Consider the following 15,940-nt stretch of genomic DNA (forward strand, 5'->3'; position numbering starts at 1 on the left):
TTTACTTGATATTTCCACGTTATGTGCTCTCAGATACTCCCGGGTCCAATTGACAATAATACAAATCATTAAATACTGATTTAAAGGACTTTGTCCAAGTCTACGAGTGCACCAAGCATTAGATTCCAAGGCAATATCATATCCTAGAACTGGTCTAAAATAATAGAGAAACAAGAAAACAACACATAGACAGCCACCGACATCGTGGTCAATGGATGAAACGCCATTCGCACCCGTTTTCCATACCCGAACACGGTTCTAAGACTGGTTCCAACTCAAATTTTGAGGGAGTTCGTCGCGGAAGGGAAAATATCGAAAAAGGAAAATCCATGTACACAAAAGAAAAGGGGAAGGAAAAAAAAGACAAATAAAAGGCAGACAGGTTGAGGGCATCAGTCCGGGCGAGTACCGCCGAAAATCAAAAGACAAAAATATCGTTGCCCCATAGTCGCTATGCCATCGCAGGAGAAAATAAACGGAAATCACATGTCCATCAGCAGTCCATCTCCTCCGAGACGTTATTTTGTGGAATTGCTTCGATGCAAGATCTGTACATTGGTTGCACTTGTACCACTGCCGACCGATCGTCGTCGCGGGCGAATCTCACTGCCGCTTCCGCTCCGTCGCCGCCGGCCAGTGTTTCGAATCGAGCCTCGGCGTCGTGTCTGGAGCAAACGGACGTTTTCACGTTAGAATCACGCTGGCTGTACATGGGCGGACGTGGCTCTTAGCAAAAGACAAGAACGAGGGCGATAGGGCCAGAGAAAAGAAGTATTTCGCATAGGAATGCACGTATCTGGGCAATGCAGCACAGATCAGAGATGCACTGGACTTACCGAATTAGGGGTGCCTTCCCGGCTGGGCCGTTCCTTGGAATCGGAATCCTCTTGCAATTTCAGGGAGTTCAACCGCCTTTGACTCTCGTGGGTCATGGCCTCTACCTCATCGATCGGCTCCGGCATGTCAAGGGCGGGGGGTGGTGGTGGGGGAATGCCATTCTTTCGATCTTTGGCCTGTTGTTCAATCACCTCCCACCGGTCCGCGCGAGTCTTTTCGCGTTGGTCTGCGTTGTTCTGGTGCTCGGTGTAATCATGAGAGCATTCATCGAAGAGTTGCGGGTTGATCTCCATGAACATCTTCATGGCATTGTAGACCATGCTGTGAATTGTTCTGATTCAAGTGTTAACTTAGCCCATATCGAAGTCAGTAGCATTATGCAGATCGAACTCACCGGTTCCAGTGTCCCTTCGAGTTCTCGTAAAGCGGAGCAAACATAAGCGGGAGAATTGTCTCCACATTGTCGCTTACGAGATTACAGAAGTATTCATTGTTCCAGAAGTACAAAGCACGTTCAGCAACCTGGAAATGGGGACTGGCAACAGACTTGGCCAACTGATTGAACAGAGGCTCCTGGACTTTGGCGAACTCGCCCGGATCCATAACCTCGAAGATGTCTTCCACCTCGTTCAGGTACATCACCTCCTTAGTGCTATTAGTCTTAGGCCAGAAGCGCAGTAAGCCGAGAACAACCTAGGCGTGTTAGTTAGTACTCAAGGTATGCTGGAGAAAGATAAATGGGAGCTTACATCTTCAGTCAATGAGGAGTCCTTCTCCAAAAATTGCACGATGCAGTAGGCCAATTGCGGGTGGTACATGCTGAGGCTCTTCACCTTGTGCATGGGCAGGAGCACTCTAGTCAAGAAGAGCTTGTGTTCCTCCTTCAGCGGCAAAGCGAATCCGTTGATAATGGAACCCAGGATTTCGAGCAGCTCAGCGATTCCGTTGTGGCGTTCTGTTTCGTACATGAACTGGAAGAAGACGTTGTTGATGGATCGGCGGATGTATGACCGCAAGTTCAAGAACTTTCCATAGATGCGATGGAGAGTTGTCTTGAGGAAGTCACGTTCCCGGGGATCTTCTGAATCAAATAGGTCCAACAACTATAAGTAGCATTAGCTTGCATCCAACATAAAAACTAAGAATCAGGAGACATACCGAAAGCACAAACTGATGGTCAATATAACCCTTCGCGATGTTCGTGTTGAAATCCTGGCTTTCGATGAATCTCAAGAAGAATTCATACACGACTTGGATATGAGGCCAAGCCACTTCCAACACCGGCTCATCCTCCTCCGGGTCAAATGCCTCGCCTTGGGGCGTCATAGGCGGAGGAATAGGACGGAACAGGTTCTTGGCAAACATCTCTACCACGCGAGGGTACATGGGCTCTGTAATGACCGACCGATTGTTGGCAACATAATCTAAGAGTTCATGTAGCGCCAGCCTCTTGATCTCCTTGGACTTCATATCGGCTGTCGGGTCATTGAAATCAAAGATGATGTTGCACTGGTCGATCTTTTGCATGAACAAATCTTGGCGCCGGTTGGGAGGTACTTCGTGGAATCCCGGCAACTTCTCCAGTTCTCTCTGGCGCTGATCGGAGATGTCGAATCGCGACGAGTGTTGACGTTTGGGAGTCCGGATACCTTCCGACATGTCCTTAGGAGTTGTCTGTAGGCGGTCGAAGACATGAGACTTCCTAGGAGGTGCGAGATCTCCGGGCATCGTTTCGGCGGCACCAGGAGGGGGGACATGCTATAGAATCCAATTGTTAGCAAATGTGAATATTCACCAAAGTGTGAAACGGCTGTACTTACCGGTGCGCTTGGGCTAATTATGACACTAGGAGCCGCCGGCTGGCCTTGCCTACTCGGAGTTCCTGGTCCATTGCCTGGCTGTCCTGCAGCGCCCGGTTGGGGTATATAGTGTTGAACCGGGGTGCCGGGGTGAGGCGCGCCCGCAGAAGGGGTTCCGGCGGGGGAAGCGTTGTCCGGCGATTTGTTTCGCGAGTCATTGAGGGAGGTTGTGGAGGATGTGGGTGTCCCTTGGTTAGGGGAAGAAGACTGCTGCGCGTTTGAGATTCCGAGGGATTGATTCTGTGAGGCGGAGCTGGAGTCTTTCTTTTTCGAGGACTTGTTGTCTTTCGCCCGCGACAACTGGTCATGCTAAAAGCAGGGCATAGAAGGTTAGACGAGTTGCGAAATGACACCACCTGCATGGCAAAGAAGGGGATAGATGGGCAGAAGTGATCATGCGGTGAGGTGCGCTTAGGCAGGATACGCGGGCAACTAACCACTCTCTGTCTGAAACCCTTCATTTTGATGATTATGTAGATGGCCACATGTACTCGGCTAGGTTTCTTGGTGCCAGTGCAGCCAGACGGCGCACTCTAGCCGGAGTGAATCGAGGGGAACCAACAGAAATAGCCGCTCAGGATAGCCACGAGAGGGGGGGGGGAGTGTTTGGATCGACCTAATAGGAGATTACCATAAGCGGTCCGGGTCTCACAGCATGTAAGAAGGTTATTGTGAAGGGAAATGCATCTGAAATGCCAATATAAAGCCCCAGAAATACATGGAAAGGTTCAATGGCAACAGCATCAGGCGCTCCAAACAATGTGCAGTCGCAGCACGCGCACGGAGCACAATGATGCTAGGAAGAAAGGGCCAATACAGGCAATGGAAGACTAGTGTCCGATCGAACGTACCTCGGTAGTTATGAGTTGAACAATTGACGGATCGAGTGGGAGTGCTCAGTGAGGGTAGGTGTTATAGGACAAGCTTGGTCGGCGCTGGAGGATCTCCGTGTCGCTTAGTGGCAGGCTGGGAGCGGGGGATTTGGGAGCACTAGAGGGATGGGCACTCAGGTCGCAGCCCACTGCGAAAGCACAAGAATCTTGATCTGACTAGCGAGAGGTAAAGTCGATGATGTACACAAGACCAAATAAAGATGATGGCGTTGGGTTGTGGAGAGGAGGAAGGGAAGTGGATTGTTGTTGAGGTGTAGGGAAAGGCGGGTTGCTTCTCCTGGCTGTGATGGTGATGAGAGGGGGACCACGCCCAAGTATTTTGCGGAGGGCTCTACTTTTTTTTTTTTTTTTTTTAATTGAACTGGATCTCTTCGGGCTTCAATTTCAGAAAATGAATTTACTCGACTATATTCTTCTCCCCTCCTCTTCTCCTGCCACCACTGTATGCTTTTTCCCGCCTGTTTCAAATTATGCTTATGTCATTGTCCACGTGACCTTCAAGTGGGACTCGAATTTCAGGCACAGAAACGTCACTAAGTTAACTAACTAATCTCAGACATCCAGCCCTGGAGTTATGGTAGGTGTTTAACCAATTCTAGACATGTATCCAGGTAGTTATACAATTTCACCAGGTGATATATCCCTTCAAGTAAAGCCAAGCAGGTCCTGGAGATGGAGATTCATATAGAGGCCTGTGCTTTTGCCCCACACGACCACAACATCACCTGGGAGGCACACGAGTTGGTCCAAAGAGGAAATTCATCCTTCATATTCTTGAAAAGTTTAGATACTTATGTCAATCCAATGTTATGACATTCAATTATTAGGTATAGTACTGCTGGGACTATATGGAGGTTCCAGTCTCAACATTTTTGTACATGTGGAAATATATATCTTGATGAAGGACTATAGTAACCCACCTATTTTTAGCCTAGTGCGTAACTATTTCTTCTTTTCATGTCACCGAGATATCGTGGTAGATCCTAAATATCTGCTATGCATGTAATTAGAAGGCAACCAGAGCTGGGAATTCTCATTATAACCTCACTAGAAGATCATTTAGACCACAATAGGGTATTAGCAGCTATATTGCAAGTATAAATAGATCATTTGTACAGCGACAATAGTTCTCTTCTCTTCTCTTCTTCACACCACGACGAGAGCAGATACAGAGTTCCAAGGAATCTGCTCCACAACAAGCCTAGTCAGTCATCCTTACTCGCAGTCCTCACCATATTTCTAAATCCGTCAAAGTTTCTTTATCAACTAACTCTTACTTAGGACCTTGACCATTACTTACCTACCGACCGTCACTTGATTAGCGGCTCTTACTTTCCTCCATGCTCACCACCCTTTGGCATTTACTTCTAGCAGGCTGAACTTTCACAATGGCGGACTTCATTATGCCTCGGACCAATTGCCAGGATCCCGACGTGCTATCTTCGGACAAGAAGGCCAAGACCCAACACAAGTTACCCAAACCATACATTAACTTGGCTACTCTTTGGTGTCTGCAGTGTTTTCGCTGTGCAGTTCGCCACTTGGATGAAGAGCCCTTCGACGTGTTTCACGTGGCGTGCTCAATCGACGTTCGTTGCCCCCTAACCTGTGATGAGTGCAAAGACAGGGATGACAAATGTGACTGGGTAAATATTGGCTGTTCCCGGGCCCTTTCTGAGAAGATATGCTTACATGCGTTGGGACTTCATGCAGATCCCCCAGGGTATCCGGGGCCATGTATTCGAGCTGATGGCTTTGATCAAATTCGTGGAGAAATACTGGACCGACGACATTGCATACAAGGATGGTTACGAGTCGCAGGAAAAGGCCTACGCGGAACTTGGCACCGCAATCAATGGTCTCTGTACTGCCTTCGATGACCTGGTCGAGACACACAAAAAGGACCATATGCTGACAGGCAATGTCTCTGACGTGAGTTTTCTTTAGTGCGTTCTACGTCTGTGACGATCTGCTAATCTGTGCACAGGAGGCTAAGGCTGGCTATTTCGCTTGGTGCGAAGCTAGACAGCATATGGTCCGTCCCAACACCCAGTACATCGAGGGGCTCCATTTCCAGTATGCCCGCCGAGCTACGGAGCATCTCCGCCTTCGAATGGGTGAAGGAGCGTCAATCAGCTGGGCCGCCGCAATTTGTGCCTTCTATCTAGCTGTCACTTCCACAGTTGAAAAGTATGTCACAAGCTGGAGTTATTCCATTGTTGACCAGTTTCCTCTGGAGATTCCTGACCTTTGAGTCAATTGACTTGCTTTTCCCGATTCATTGCGGCGGGCCTTCGCGATCGCGTTAACTATATTGCGATTCGTTTTTCGTTTGCTTTTGATTTTCTTTGCGTGGTTTCCTGTTAATGGCGTGACGAGGCGTCTATTGACTATGACTTCTTTGATGGTTTCCCGTCTGGTTCTGCGGTTGTTTCAGAGCCATTGCATAACATATCAAATGCATTATTTTCTAGCGGGCTTCTCTGCTTTCTGATCGTTTATCGTTCCCTACTACCCACATACTAGACAAGGGCATACATATGTATTATTTACCATAAAACAACTTCGACAATATAGACGCAGCGTCGCCATGAATGACCAGCGGGACCACAGAGTAGCCTTTATGTTATGCCATTCGGAGAGACCAACTACGGCAATGTTGCCGAGAACGTTGGAGGTCAAAGAGAGGAGACATCGGACTTAAAGCCAAGCAGGAAACCCACCGAGGGTAGTGACATATGGCAATCGCGTGGACAGAGAGAGATAGAGCGGACAGAATAGCATAAGTTCCAATGTTGATCAAGCTGCTAGCCTTTACCCATGGATATCTGGGTACTCTTCTTCAGTGCGTACATAGTTTCTGATGTAAAATGATCACCACATTCTTGCTATTTCAACTTCCCATCACATTATCCATTCGATAACCATCCCTAAAGGTATAGTTGTCCCTAGCGACTTAAGAAATACAGAAGCACGTCCAACAAACAAAATACAGAGATCCCTTGGAGGTAGTATCTATCCTATTATATCCATTAGTATGTTCTTCAACAAAGCCCATCAACGATTGTCACAAGACATCGTTATAGGAATTACATCGACCATAGCTGGTGAACTGTTTGAGCCACCTATAGTTACATTGTTATTCGCCGTGTCTCGTCAAACCCATACAACCTCATCGAGAGAGCATTAGAACCAGTGGCAGTGCGGCTAGCAAGGCTCTCCTTAAGCTCAGACACGTGGTTGCAGCACTGCTTTTCTCACCTCTGCTACTACCACCGGTAGCAGCAGCGTAGGTGTAGTAAAGACTAGCAGCTGTCTGCGTGCCTAAACTATTAACAGCAGTGGTACTAGGCAAACTAGATGCCGAGATCATTGAATATCCATTTGCGAAGGGATAGAATCCTGTCGTTTGAGGACTGGCGCTACAGTACGCGCTAGACACCCCCATCACGTAACTCTGCGGGAACCAGTGGTAGCCTTCGTGGAAGTTAGCATTTTGACCAAACCACGAGAACAGCATAATGGAAGGACAAGCTGTGGAGAAGACACACCCTCGATGCCTCCATGTTGTCTGTAACATTCCTGACAACCGGCCGCCGAGTCGAAGAAGGGATATATGTCACAATAGCATTGCTGCTGGACATCCCAGTCGCCCGAATAAGGCTGAAGGCCCGTAAAACTGCCGTTCGTGTTTTGGAAGTAGCAATTAGAATTAATCGCCGCTTGTCGTTTACACGGAGCCTCGTCGATCAGATAGGTGGGCTTGGGAGAGATGGCTTCAGACGCGTCATCCCGGCGGTAATTGTGGTGCGACAACGGATTATGCGGTAGAAAGCATGCATTGTAGAGATCAATGTCCAGGTCGGTCAGACCAGAGTCCTGGGGTGAGACAACATAGAACCTGGAGATATAGGCAGCGTTTGGGAATACGGGGTATTCCCCGGAGCCGGTGCCTGAAGCGGTCGAACTAGAGGATGTGCTGGTACCAAAAATGGTGTCGTACCCGTAGGATGAAGTGTCTTCCAGGGAGGTGGTTGTAGAGGTTGAGGCAGGCATAGGCATAGTGGACGAAAGGGGTGATCTGTTGAAATGACTTCCATCCTGGGAAAGAGGATCTCAGGGGAATGCTTGGCAATACCCGACCAATCACATCTCCTCAACTCGGGTGTCCTTGGTGGAATGGCAGTCGTATTATTTTTGGCGACAAGAGAAGATAAACTGTTGGCTTTGTATGGACAATGGACACATGATGTTGCTGATATTCGACCTCGGGAGGCAAGTGGTGAAGATCGTTTCATTACTGGCTGCGACCGGATGACTGCTCTGGTCGCTTGACCGCTGTACGTTTGAATCCAGCGCTGGATAAGCATATAACATGCGGCAGGAAAAGCCTGGCGTCGTTTATTCTATACTTGTCGTCAGGTTTTAGAATTTGAGCGATGTGGTAACTGTGCGGGATTTACTGAGACGAAGGGAACACACGTCATTGACCACATTGATAGCTACTGTAAAAGACACAGCTGATTTGTGTCGTTTCACTTCTTCAAATGTCAATTCAACCAATTTTCTCGAGATGTCTCTTCGAGCAAAGCTCCGCCATGGTCAGTTGTAGTCGGCCATTCGATGCGATGAGTCAGCAAAATCCCGCGATCCCTGTGGGCGCACTAACCGCTTGTGGAATGTAGCCTCGATTCTTTCCCTAACCCTGAGAGATATTGCTGGGAGCCTTTAATCGTGGGAAGGTGAAGAAAAATACAGAATCTCATATAAGCAGCTGTACTCAACTGAAAGCACCGAAGGGAAGTGGAAGCATTGCCTTTGATCTCATTTGCGCAATCCTACCCGTGAGCAAATCAGAGACAACGACAACCAACATCAGTTGAGACTCAAAGCCGGCGCAAATGATTTAACCACATCATTCACAAGTCTAATACAAAACCAACGAGCATGGATGATAAGCGGGGGCCCAGAACTGCCCCTTTCTACGCAGTGCCATCCCGTCGCCTTGTCAGCGTCGAGCACCCTGCCGTGGTGCGCAATGTCGACAAGGCGATCGAGACCTTACAAGGCGACCCAGGGATAAAAACAGTGAGAGCACTTGTCTGTTTGAGAGAATGTTGAATACATGCTGATATAATACAGATTCTGAACCCAGCAGATGGCATACTAGCTAATCTGGTGTTGCGACCAGAGGATGCCATGGCTCGATCAGTCCAGTCAACGAGCATCCAGTCGAACAATGTCCTTCTCAAAGTCACTGTTCCCAAGCGGACAGGACGGAAGCGCAAGAGAGGCTCAAACGAGCCTTTCCTAGACACACCGGAATCGGAAGCATCCAAGCCGCCACCGCGACGGACTGCTAAGGATCTATTGCGCAGTTTGAGTGATAACCCTTCCAAGTACCAGATTGAGCCAGTCGGGAGGGTTGAACGCACACACGTGTTCCGAGGTAAGCTCACTACTTCGATGCTCCATTGCCAGTTTGCTAACGTCTGATATCAGGAATCCCTGATTTCGTTTACTCGACTACGGCGAGTTCATTTACGAACAGGTTCCGAGACCAAATTCTGCCGTTTGACTGTGAGTCTACTTGACATGCACTCCTGTAGAAACGTACTAACAAGGGGCAGTCGACAAAATGAAGCAATTTGACATCGAAATGACAAAAGGCACCATCGCAAATGCAGATCTCATTCCACCGCCATCGTTCAGCCACGGAGATGTCCCATTCCACTACATGTAAGAGCCACCACGCCAAAAGCAGCAAGCCAAGACCACCAGACAACTAACCTCTCCCTCCCAGCTACCGGCAAAACCCAACAGTGAAACAAGCAATTGGCCGCTCTGGCCAACTGGAAACAGTGAACACACAAACCGCCAACAAAATCCGAACCTACCTAGTGCCCTACGATATACCACAGGTCCCAACAGAGCCACGCCCAGACATGCTCCCAATAAGCGCACTGGACGCTGGCATGCTGCGAACAATCGCCACTCTAAACGCCCTATACGAAAAGCAACCCGCCTGGACACGTCGCGGCCTACGCAACAACCTAACAACGGACGAAGAGCGTCTGAACCTGCGGCACGCAATTCCGTACGTGGGCTACATCTTCCGATCCGGGCCCTGGCGCGACGCAATCATCAAGTTCGGCCTCGACCCACGCACATCACCAGAGTACCGACATTACCAAACCTTCATGTTCCGACTTCTGGCACGGGAAGCCGAGCTCGCGCGCGACGGAGGCGGCGGCCGACGACACACTGTCCCACGGCCGAGCGAGATGCGCGTAGTTGAAGACGAAGGCGCCGGCGGGCTGTCAACGGGCCATATATTCACTGGCAAGCTACCGTTTGCGCATGACGGACGGATCTGGATGGTTGGCGAGATCGAGGACGCGCAGCTGCGGGCGTGTCTGTATCCACCTGATGCGGGGCCTGGGTTTCTGCGCAGCGAGTGCGATATTGTTACTGATGGGTGGTTTCGGAATGGTGCTCTTGCGAAGGCGAAGACGATTATGCGGAATAAGATTCAGGCGTTGATGGAGGGGCGGGAGCCGGTTGATGAGGATTATACGAAGATTATGCGGCTTCCTGACCATGCGCAGTCTGAGACTGATTTCTCGTTGTTCACGCTTGATCCCCAGACTGCGTCGCCGAAGGAGATTAGTCTTGCTACGGAGGTTCGGGCGATTATTCGGAGTTCGCCGGTTTGGAGGGATTTGACGGCTAATGCTGGATTGGCTAGGAGAGAGGCTGGGGAGGGTAGGGGGAGGGTGAAGGGGAAGCAGGCTGTGAAGGGGAAGAGTGTCGAGCCGGAACCTGAGCCTGAGCCTGAGCCTGAGAAAGTCGATGAGGAGAGTGAAGGTGAAGAGGCAGAGATTCAGCGGAGGGAGATGCTGGCTGATCAGGTTGCGGATGCTGCTGCGGCGAGGGATGCTGATGAAGCCGATGAAGACGATGAGGCCGACGGTGATGGCGACGGAGACGGAGACGATAGTGACGACATGGATGATGACGAGGACGAGTAACGAGTAACGGGACTCCCAGCTTAGTTTAGGATTGGTTACATCTAGAAAAAATGATACTTTGTGCTCAATGTAGTCATCAAAAGAATCATCCATTTTTAATCCTCGTAAAGACATAGGTAGACTCGGATGCATCGTGAAGCATCAGACATAACACAGACAATAATTCATCAATTAGACAGGATAAAGAAAGTCAACCTGAGTGGTCACAATAGTGAAGCCAAAAGATACATAATTCGTAGCAAGCGTTATACCAAAGCACCGTATAGACTGAGCCCCAGTCCCCAAAAAGCGACCAACACCAAACAGAAAGAGAAACCCCAAAAAACCAAGCAAATAGGTATAGGTATCGGGCCCAACCAGGCCGAAAAACAGCGCCACTGAGCCAGATGCAGATGCAGATGCGAAGAATGACGAGAAGACAGATCAAATAGTAGACTTCATGCTATCATTTGCGTCCTCGTGGTTTTCCTTCTGGGTTTCGGCCGGAGTAACATCCAAAACAGAAGCAATGGAAGCAGTGGCAAGAGTCTGCTGACTCTGCGCAAGAGGCGAAGAAGGCTTCTTAAACGCAGGCGAGTGCTCTTCATCATAAACAATTGCATATGAGAAGGCATTGCAATCTTCGGCATAGTATTCGGCAGCGTTGAGCTCCCCGAGCGGAGCACGGGTCTCCTCCATCTTTGCTGACTTGCGAGCGGCAGCAGGGGTGGTGGTAGTAGACTGACGAGCGCGGGGGAGTTCGATGCCCAGTTCGTGAGGGGGAATGTTCTCCTTCCCACGAGGGCAGGGGTCGGATTTCCCCTCGTCGTCGCTGATATCCAGGACAGTGGTTGAGTGTTGCATCAGGTTGGTGTTTTCCTCCTGCTCGGTGTCGACATGGATATCGAAGCACCACGAGGCCGGGGCCTTGGGGGCAGGAGCAGGTTTGGGAGTTGTGGATTTGGCAAGAGCGGAGGCAAGAGAGAAGGGACGAGCGACGCCGCGCTTGCTATATTGCTCCGAACGGGGCTTGGCGATGAGCGAACGGCGAGTGGCTGACTGGCTTGACTTGGGAGGTGGCGAGCGACCAGCGGGCTTAAGGATGGGAGCTGACTTGGGAGTGGTAATTGAGATCTTCGAGGGAGTTGAGCGAACGGGGGAGATGTTGATGCGGGTGGAAAGAGCCATGCGGGATGTTTTGACCGGCTTGGACGCGCTCTTGTCCTCGTCGTCCTCCAAGGTACGTTTGCGTTTTGTGGAAAAGCTGGCTGGATTGATATTCTCGGAATCGGCGTCAATGAAGATTGAGCTCTTCATACTCTTCATTGGAGTGGACTTCACGGACATGGCACCTGGTTACAATTGTGAGCTAGACCATTTTGGGAACATCAAAACATGGGTCATCACGTACCATTTTGCTGGTTCTGACGATTAAGTTTCGAGCGCATCAACGGCATCGTTTCCAAACAGCCCAAAGGCTGACGAGTCGGAGTCATAGTGAGAGTGGCCATGGTGGAGGAAGAAGGGATGTTTTGTTTTGGTCTTTTGGTCAGCGCCAAGTGGGGGAGGATTGGCGGTCTACAATAGGCACTAGACAGGCCGATCGCACGATTTGAAGAGGGTAAGTGTGCAAGACAGAAGAATCAAAAGAAATAAAATGATTGAATGATAGGAATTGGTCGGATGAAATTTGGATCAAATGAAGGAATGGGTAGGATATGGTCGACTACACCCGTTGAGTGGGAGAGAAAGAGAGAGAACGAGGGATGATTCGGGGTAAAAGACGTGCAACGATGAGGTAGATATAGTAAGTTGGAACGTGAAGAGCTTCGGATTAGAGAGTTTCGAGGCAAGGAGCAAAATGGACATGAGGAGTCACAAATGGAGGGCGAAGGGAACTATTTCAAGGCCTGCACACTCGAGCGCGTCGCGTTTGGTGGAGGCTGCCAATTCGAAAAGTGGCGTTTATGCAATTCCCAGCACAATCCAATTGACGGGTTTCATTCTTCGATGTCTCGTGTGGAAACAATGGTAATATGCAGATCGCTACAATTATACGCGCTTTTCCGTATGTCTACGGATTATGCATCCTCTACTCCATACAGAGTATTGTGGTGTTTCTATCACAGTGCCTCTGTCCGACAATGTTGTACACAATTAATTCTTCTTAATTCCCCTAGAACTGCCTGTACAAGTAAATCATTACCAAAATCACCGGGGCAAAGGTCAAAAGTCCAATTTACCCCCCGCTGAACACTGCATGTCGCGTATCCCTTGGACGCGTCGGTCAGCAGCCTAAGTACCCTGTACCCGACCTCCCGCCACTAGCGCATACATCGCGTAAGTACCAAATACCTCCACGTCCACGTCTTGTACGTTCCTTCGCGCGCGACTTCGCGTTCACGTCTCTTCCTTGCGCATTGTGCGCTCATTCGTGCCGAACAGCGTCTCCAATTCCGCTAATAGTATGTTGCATGAAATGTCTACTGAAAATCTGCCAGCGCATCTGTCTCCATTGGCTGTCCCCCATCCGGACTGAGGTTACCGGATGAAACCATGCATGCAGTGGCCGATCGGGGGCTGTGAGGGTTTGAGGTGAATGTGGAACATTCTACGAAGTTCGGTTTCAGGTGAGGTTTGGGGGTGTCTGGGGGTGTCGCGCACTCAAGGCTGGGGAATGTACTCTGGGCTGGCTATCCAGGTGGTTCAAAGTAGGAATCGCCCCTGAAGGCTGTCCCAGGGCGTAGGATGATGGAGGGTTATTAATAGGGATATTACATGGACAAGGTCTCCAAGGTTTGATGGCACCTGCACCCCCTGTTCCTCGTGGGCTCGGATTATTTCCTTCGGTGGATTGATCCTTGTTGCATTCCTCGCGAAAGCCGAGAGAGCCTATCCTTTACGCCATCGACGTACTGTCGCGTCGGCATTCCATTACAGGCAGGAAATGACGACCAGAATAGTCCACATAGTCCGTAGTATCTCGTGATATAATAATGTACATGACCACAGACTTGCTGTGCCAATCCCCTTAGATCTCATCCTCAAAGGGAATGCTATCCATGGCGCCCTGACGTTCCACAGTCCGAGCCGAGGCGCGTGCAGCCAAACGCATCGCCTCGTCCATGACAGTCTTGTACCTGTATGTCTTCTCATCATCCGCAATATCCTGTCCAGCCTTGCCCTCCGCACGACGTTTCTCGCGCCACCGCGCCACCCTGACGGCATAGGCCCCAACAAATGTATCACCCGCGGCAGTAGTATCCAGGACCCGAGAAACAGGGGCGGCTGGGATATCATTGGTGAAGCGGTGTACTCCATCACTTGGTCCAGACGAGCCGCTAGCTGCGGCACTGTACCAAACGCCGTTCGCCCCGAACGTGATAAGAATGTAGGTGACACCCAATTTGTGGAAATATCGAGCGACCTTCTCCTTGCTATCCAAGCCCTCTGCGTCCGGAGCCGTGCGAAGCAGTTGATCCACAGGCGGAGTCATCAGCTCAGCCTCTGTCTCATTGAGGATCAAATGGTCGACAGCAGCGTACACATCCTCGGGCAGGCCACCAGGCGGCGCAGGTGCCGGGTTAAGCATAACATCCGGGCCGCACTCAATGCCGCATTTCCCAGCGGCGCGAGCCTTGGCCTTGTAAGAAGCAACCTCACGTAGCATCCCGATAACAGTGTCGACCGGGATCTCTCCCTGCATGACGATAACATCGGGAACAGGCGCTGCTAGCGCCATGCCTAGCACCTCCGGAGTAGGCTGCATGCCGTCGTAATTTGCACCGGGCGAGAACAGAATGCGGTTCTCGCCACCAGCTGACGAGTCCACGATTATCACCGCGACACCCGTGTATGCGTTCTCGATGACTTTGACTCGCGACGGGTCGACACCAGATCTCTCAAGGGTCGGTTTAAGCAAGGCGGAAAAGTGACCGTCCAGAGCCCCTACTGCGCCCATCATATCGACATTGACGTCGCTTGTGGAGTTCGTGGTGCCGGTTGGCTTGGCTCGGGACATGCGTCCACATGCGACGGCTTGGTTTGCGCCCTTGCCGCCCGCGCTGGTGAAGTAGGATGAGGAGGTGATTGTCTCGCCTGGGTTTGGAAATCGGGGCGTGACCGAGACCATGTCCGCATTGAGGGATCCAATAACTCGGATAAGAGGTGGCATGATCGACAAGGTGTTTCAGTTCCGTTCGTGTATTGTAGGTTCGGGGGCTGGTTGTGTCCTTTGGTCGGGCTGGGGATGCGGAAAGTTTGGAGGGGTATAAGTGGGAGAAGACGCTGGTACTACAGATTTTAGTACTGCACGTACACAACGCAGGGGAGGAAGACAGTCCAAAAATTCAGTCGGGTCATTTGAGAGACAATCTTGGAAGGGCTGAGGTGGAAAAAAGAATTAGAATGACGTCTGGGCGGGGCATCTCGTGAGTGGAATATGTGGGGCCGGAAGCCACATTTCCGTGGATCCGATCTACATTATACAGCCACGTCTATTTCGACAACGTTACTCCGTACATACCTAAAAAATTGAATAAGGGACTCCTATCATCCTACTTTGCAAATAAAAGTAACTCGATATTAATTGCAGAATTTATAGTACCGGTAGACGTCTATTACTTGGGAATCTCCCCAGACTCAAACCCCACTGGCGTGGCCTGTGCATGACCCTCGGCCGCGGCGGCGTCAACGTTGGCTTTCACGGAAGGGTCAGCATTAGCTTCAACAACAGGCTTGATAGTGGGTTCGACAGCAGGCTTACCATTACGTTGGACTGCGGGATCCATGTTGACTTGCACAGTTCCTTCATCTAGTCTCGGTACTCTTTCTATTCGATCACATAGCTTCTGTAGGGGTGTAGAGTTAGAAATCAATGAGAAGGCGTGGGAGAAAGTTTATCCCTGTTCAATCAAAAAATAATGAATAAAATCAAAGAAGACACATTTATTAAACGTCAGTTCAGCGTGTTTCCTCAGAGCTTCAGCTCAAACAGGAAGAGACAAGCAAGCGGTCCCAAAAGGCTTCAGTCCCATACCTGATCTATTTGGCATCCGATCTGGTGAGACATGTGATAATCCTCTCTTTTCTAGACTCCATCACGAGAAAGAAGGGAAAATGAAAAACAATGAAAGGAAAGCAAAGGGGCGATGAAGTAGGGGGTTGACAAATTGAAAGCAAGTAAAAATAATATGATATAACATGCAGGAGCTAAAAAGGATAAAGGTATTGGAAACCACCCTTAGGTTTGAGCAATCCGGGCGAACCAGATCGAACCAGGTACCGCGGAAACCCGTGAACCTCCCTATCACGACTCGATCCTTCGAACTCCGCAGGGGCT

General features: G+C 50.0%; 6 protein-coding genes across 6 annotated transcripts; 2 read left to right on the forward strand and 4 right to left on the reverse strand.

The window, feature by feature from the left end:
* Positions 1-493: 493 nt before the first annotated feature.
* N7525_008088 (protein phosphatase 2A regulatory subunit RTS1) lies at positions 494-3,157 on the reverse strand (the record flags this gene model as incomplete). Its single annotated transcript, XM_061214294.1, has 7 exons — positions 494-700; positions 837-1,170; positions 1,232-1,530; positions 1,587-1,940; positions 1,996-2,595; positions 2,658-3,005; positions 3,134-3,157. The coding sequence occupies 7 exons, from the start codon at positions 3,155-3,157 to the stop codon at positions 494-496; spliced, it is 2,166 nt and encodes a 721-aa protein (XP_061068725.1).
* A 1,820-nt stretch (positions 3,158-4,977) lies between these two features.
* N7525_008089 (uncharacterized protein) lies at positions 4,978-5,843 on the forward strand (the record flags this gene model as incomplete). Its single annotated transcript, XM_002568514.1, has 3 exons — positions 4,978-5,235; positions 5,303-5,521; positions 5,577-5,843. 3 exons carry the CDS (start codon positions 4,978-4,980, stop codon positions 5,841-5,843), a joined length of 744 nt encoding a protein of 247 aa, XP_002568560.1.
* A 918-nt stretch (positions 5,844-6,761) lies between these two features.
* On the reverse strand, positions 6,762-7,651 carry N7525_008090 (uncharacterized protein; the record flags this gene model as incomplete). The annotated part of the gene is given in 2 exon segments (XM_061214295.1): positions 6,762-7,123; positions 7,141-7,651. The coding sequence occupies 2 exon segments, from the start codon at positions 7,649-7,651 to the stop codon at positions 6,762-6,764; spliced, it is 873 nt and encodes a 290-aa protein (XP_061068726.1).
* Positions 7,652-8,536: 885 nt separating this feature from the next.
* On the forward strand, positions 8,537-10,620 carry N7525_008091 (transcription factor TFIIIC subunit TFC1; the record flags this gene model as incomplete). The annotated part of the gene is made up of 5 exons (XM_002568517.1): positions 8,537-8,677; positions 8,732-9,038; positions 9,092-9,169; positions 9,220-9,328; positions 9,393-10,620. The coding sequence occupies 5 exons, from the start codon at positions 8,537-8,539 to the stop codon at positions 10,618-10,620; spliced, it is 1,863 nt and encodes a 620-aa protein (XP_002568563.1).
* A 423-nt stretch (positions 10,621-11,043) lies between these two features.
* N7525_008092 (uncharacterized protein) lies at positions 11,044-12,110 on the reverse strand (the record flags this gene model as incomplete). The annotated part of the gene is made up of 2 exons (XM_002568518.1): positions 11,044-11,951; positions 12,011-12,110. The coding sequence occupies 2 exons, from the start codon at positions 12,108-12,110 to the stop codon at positions 11,044-11,046; spliced, it is 1,008 nt and encodes a 335-aa protein (XP_002568564.1).
* Positions 12,111-13,630: 1,520 nt separating this feature from the next.
* Positions 13,631-14,773, reverse strand: N7525_008093 (ribokinase; the record flags this gene model as incomplete). Its single annotated transcript, XM_002568520.2, has 1 exon — positions 13,631-14,773. The coding sequence occupies one exon, from the start codon at positions 14,771-14,773 to the stop codon at positions 13,631-13,633; it is 1,143 nt and encodes a 380-aa protein (XP_002568566.2).
* Positions 14,774-15,940: the final 1,167 nt, after the last annotated feature.

This window comes from Penicillium rubens (assembly GCF_028828025.1).
Source record: "Penicillium rubens strain IBT 27055 chromosome Unknown utg000003l_segment0_segment0, whole genome shotgun sequence".
Lineage (NCBI taxonomy): Eukaryota > Fungi > Ascomycota > Eurotiomycetes > Eurotiales > Aspergillaceae > Penicillium > Penicillium rubens.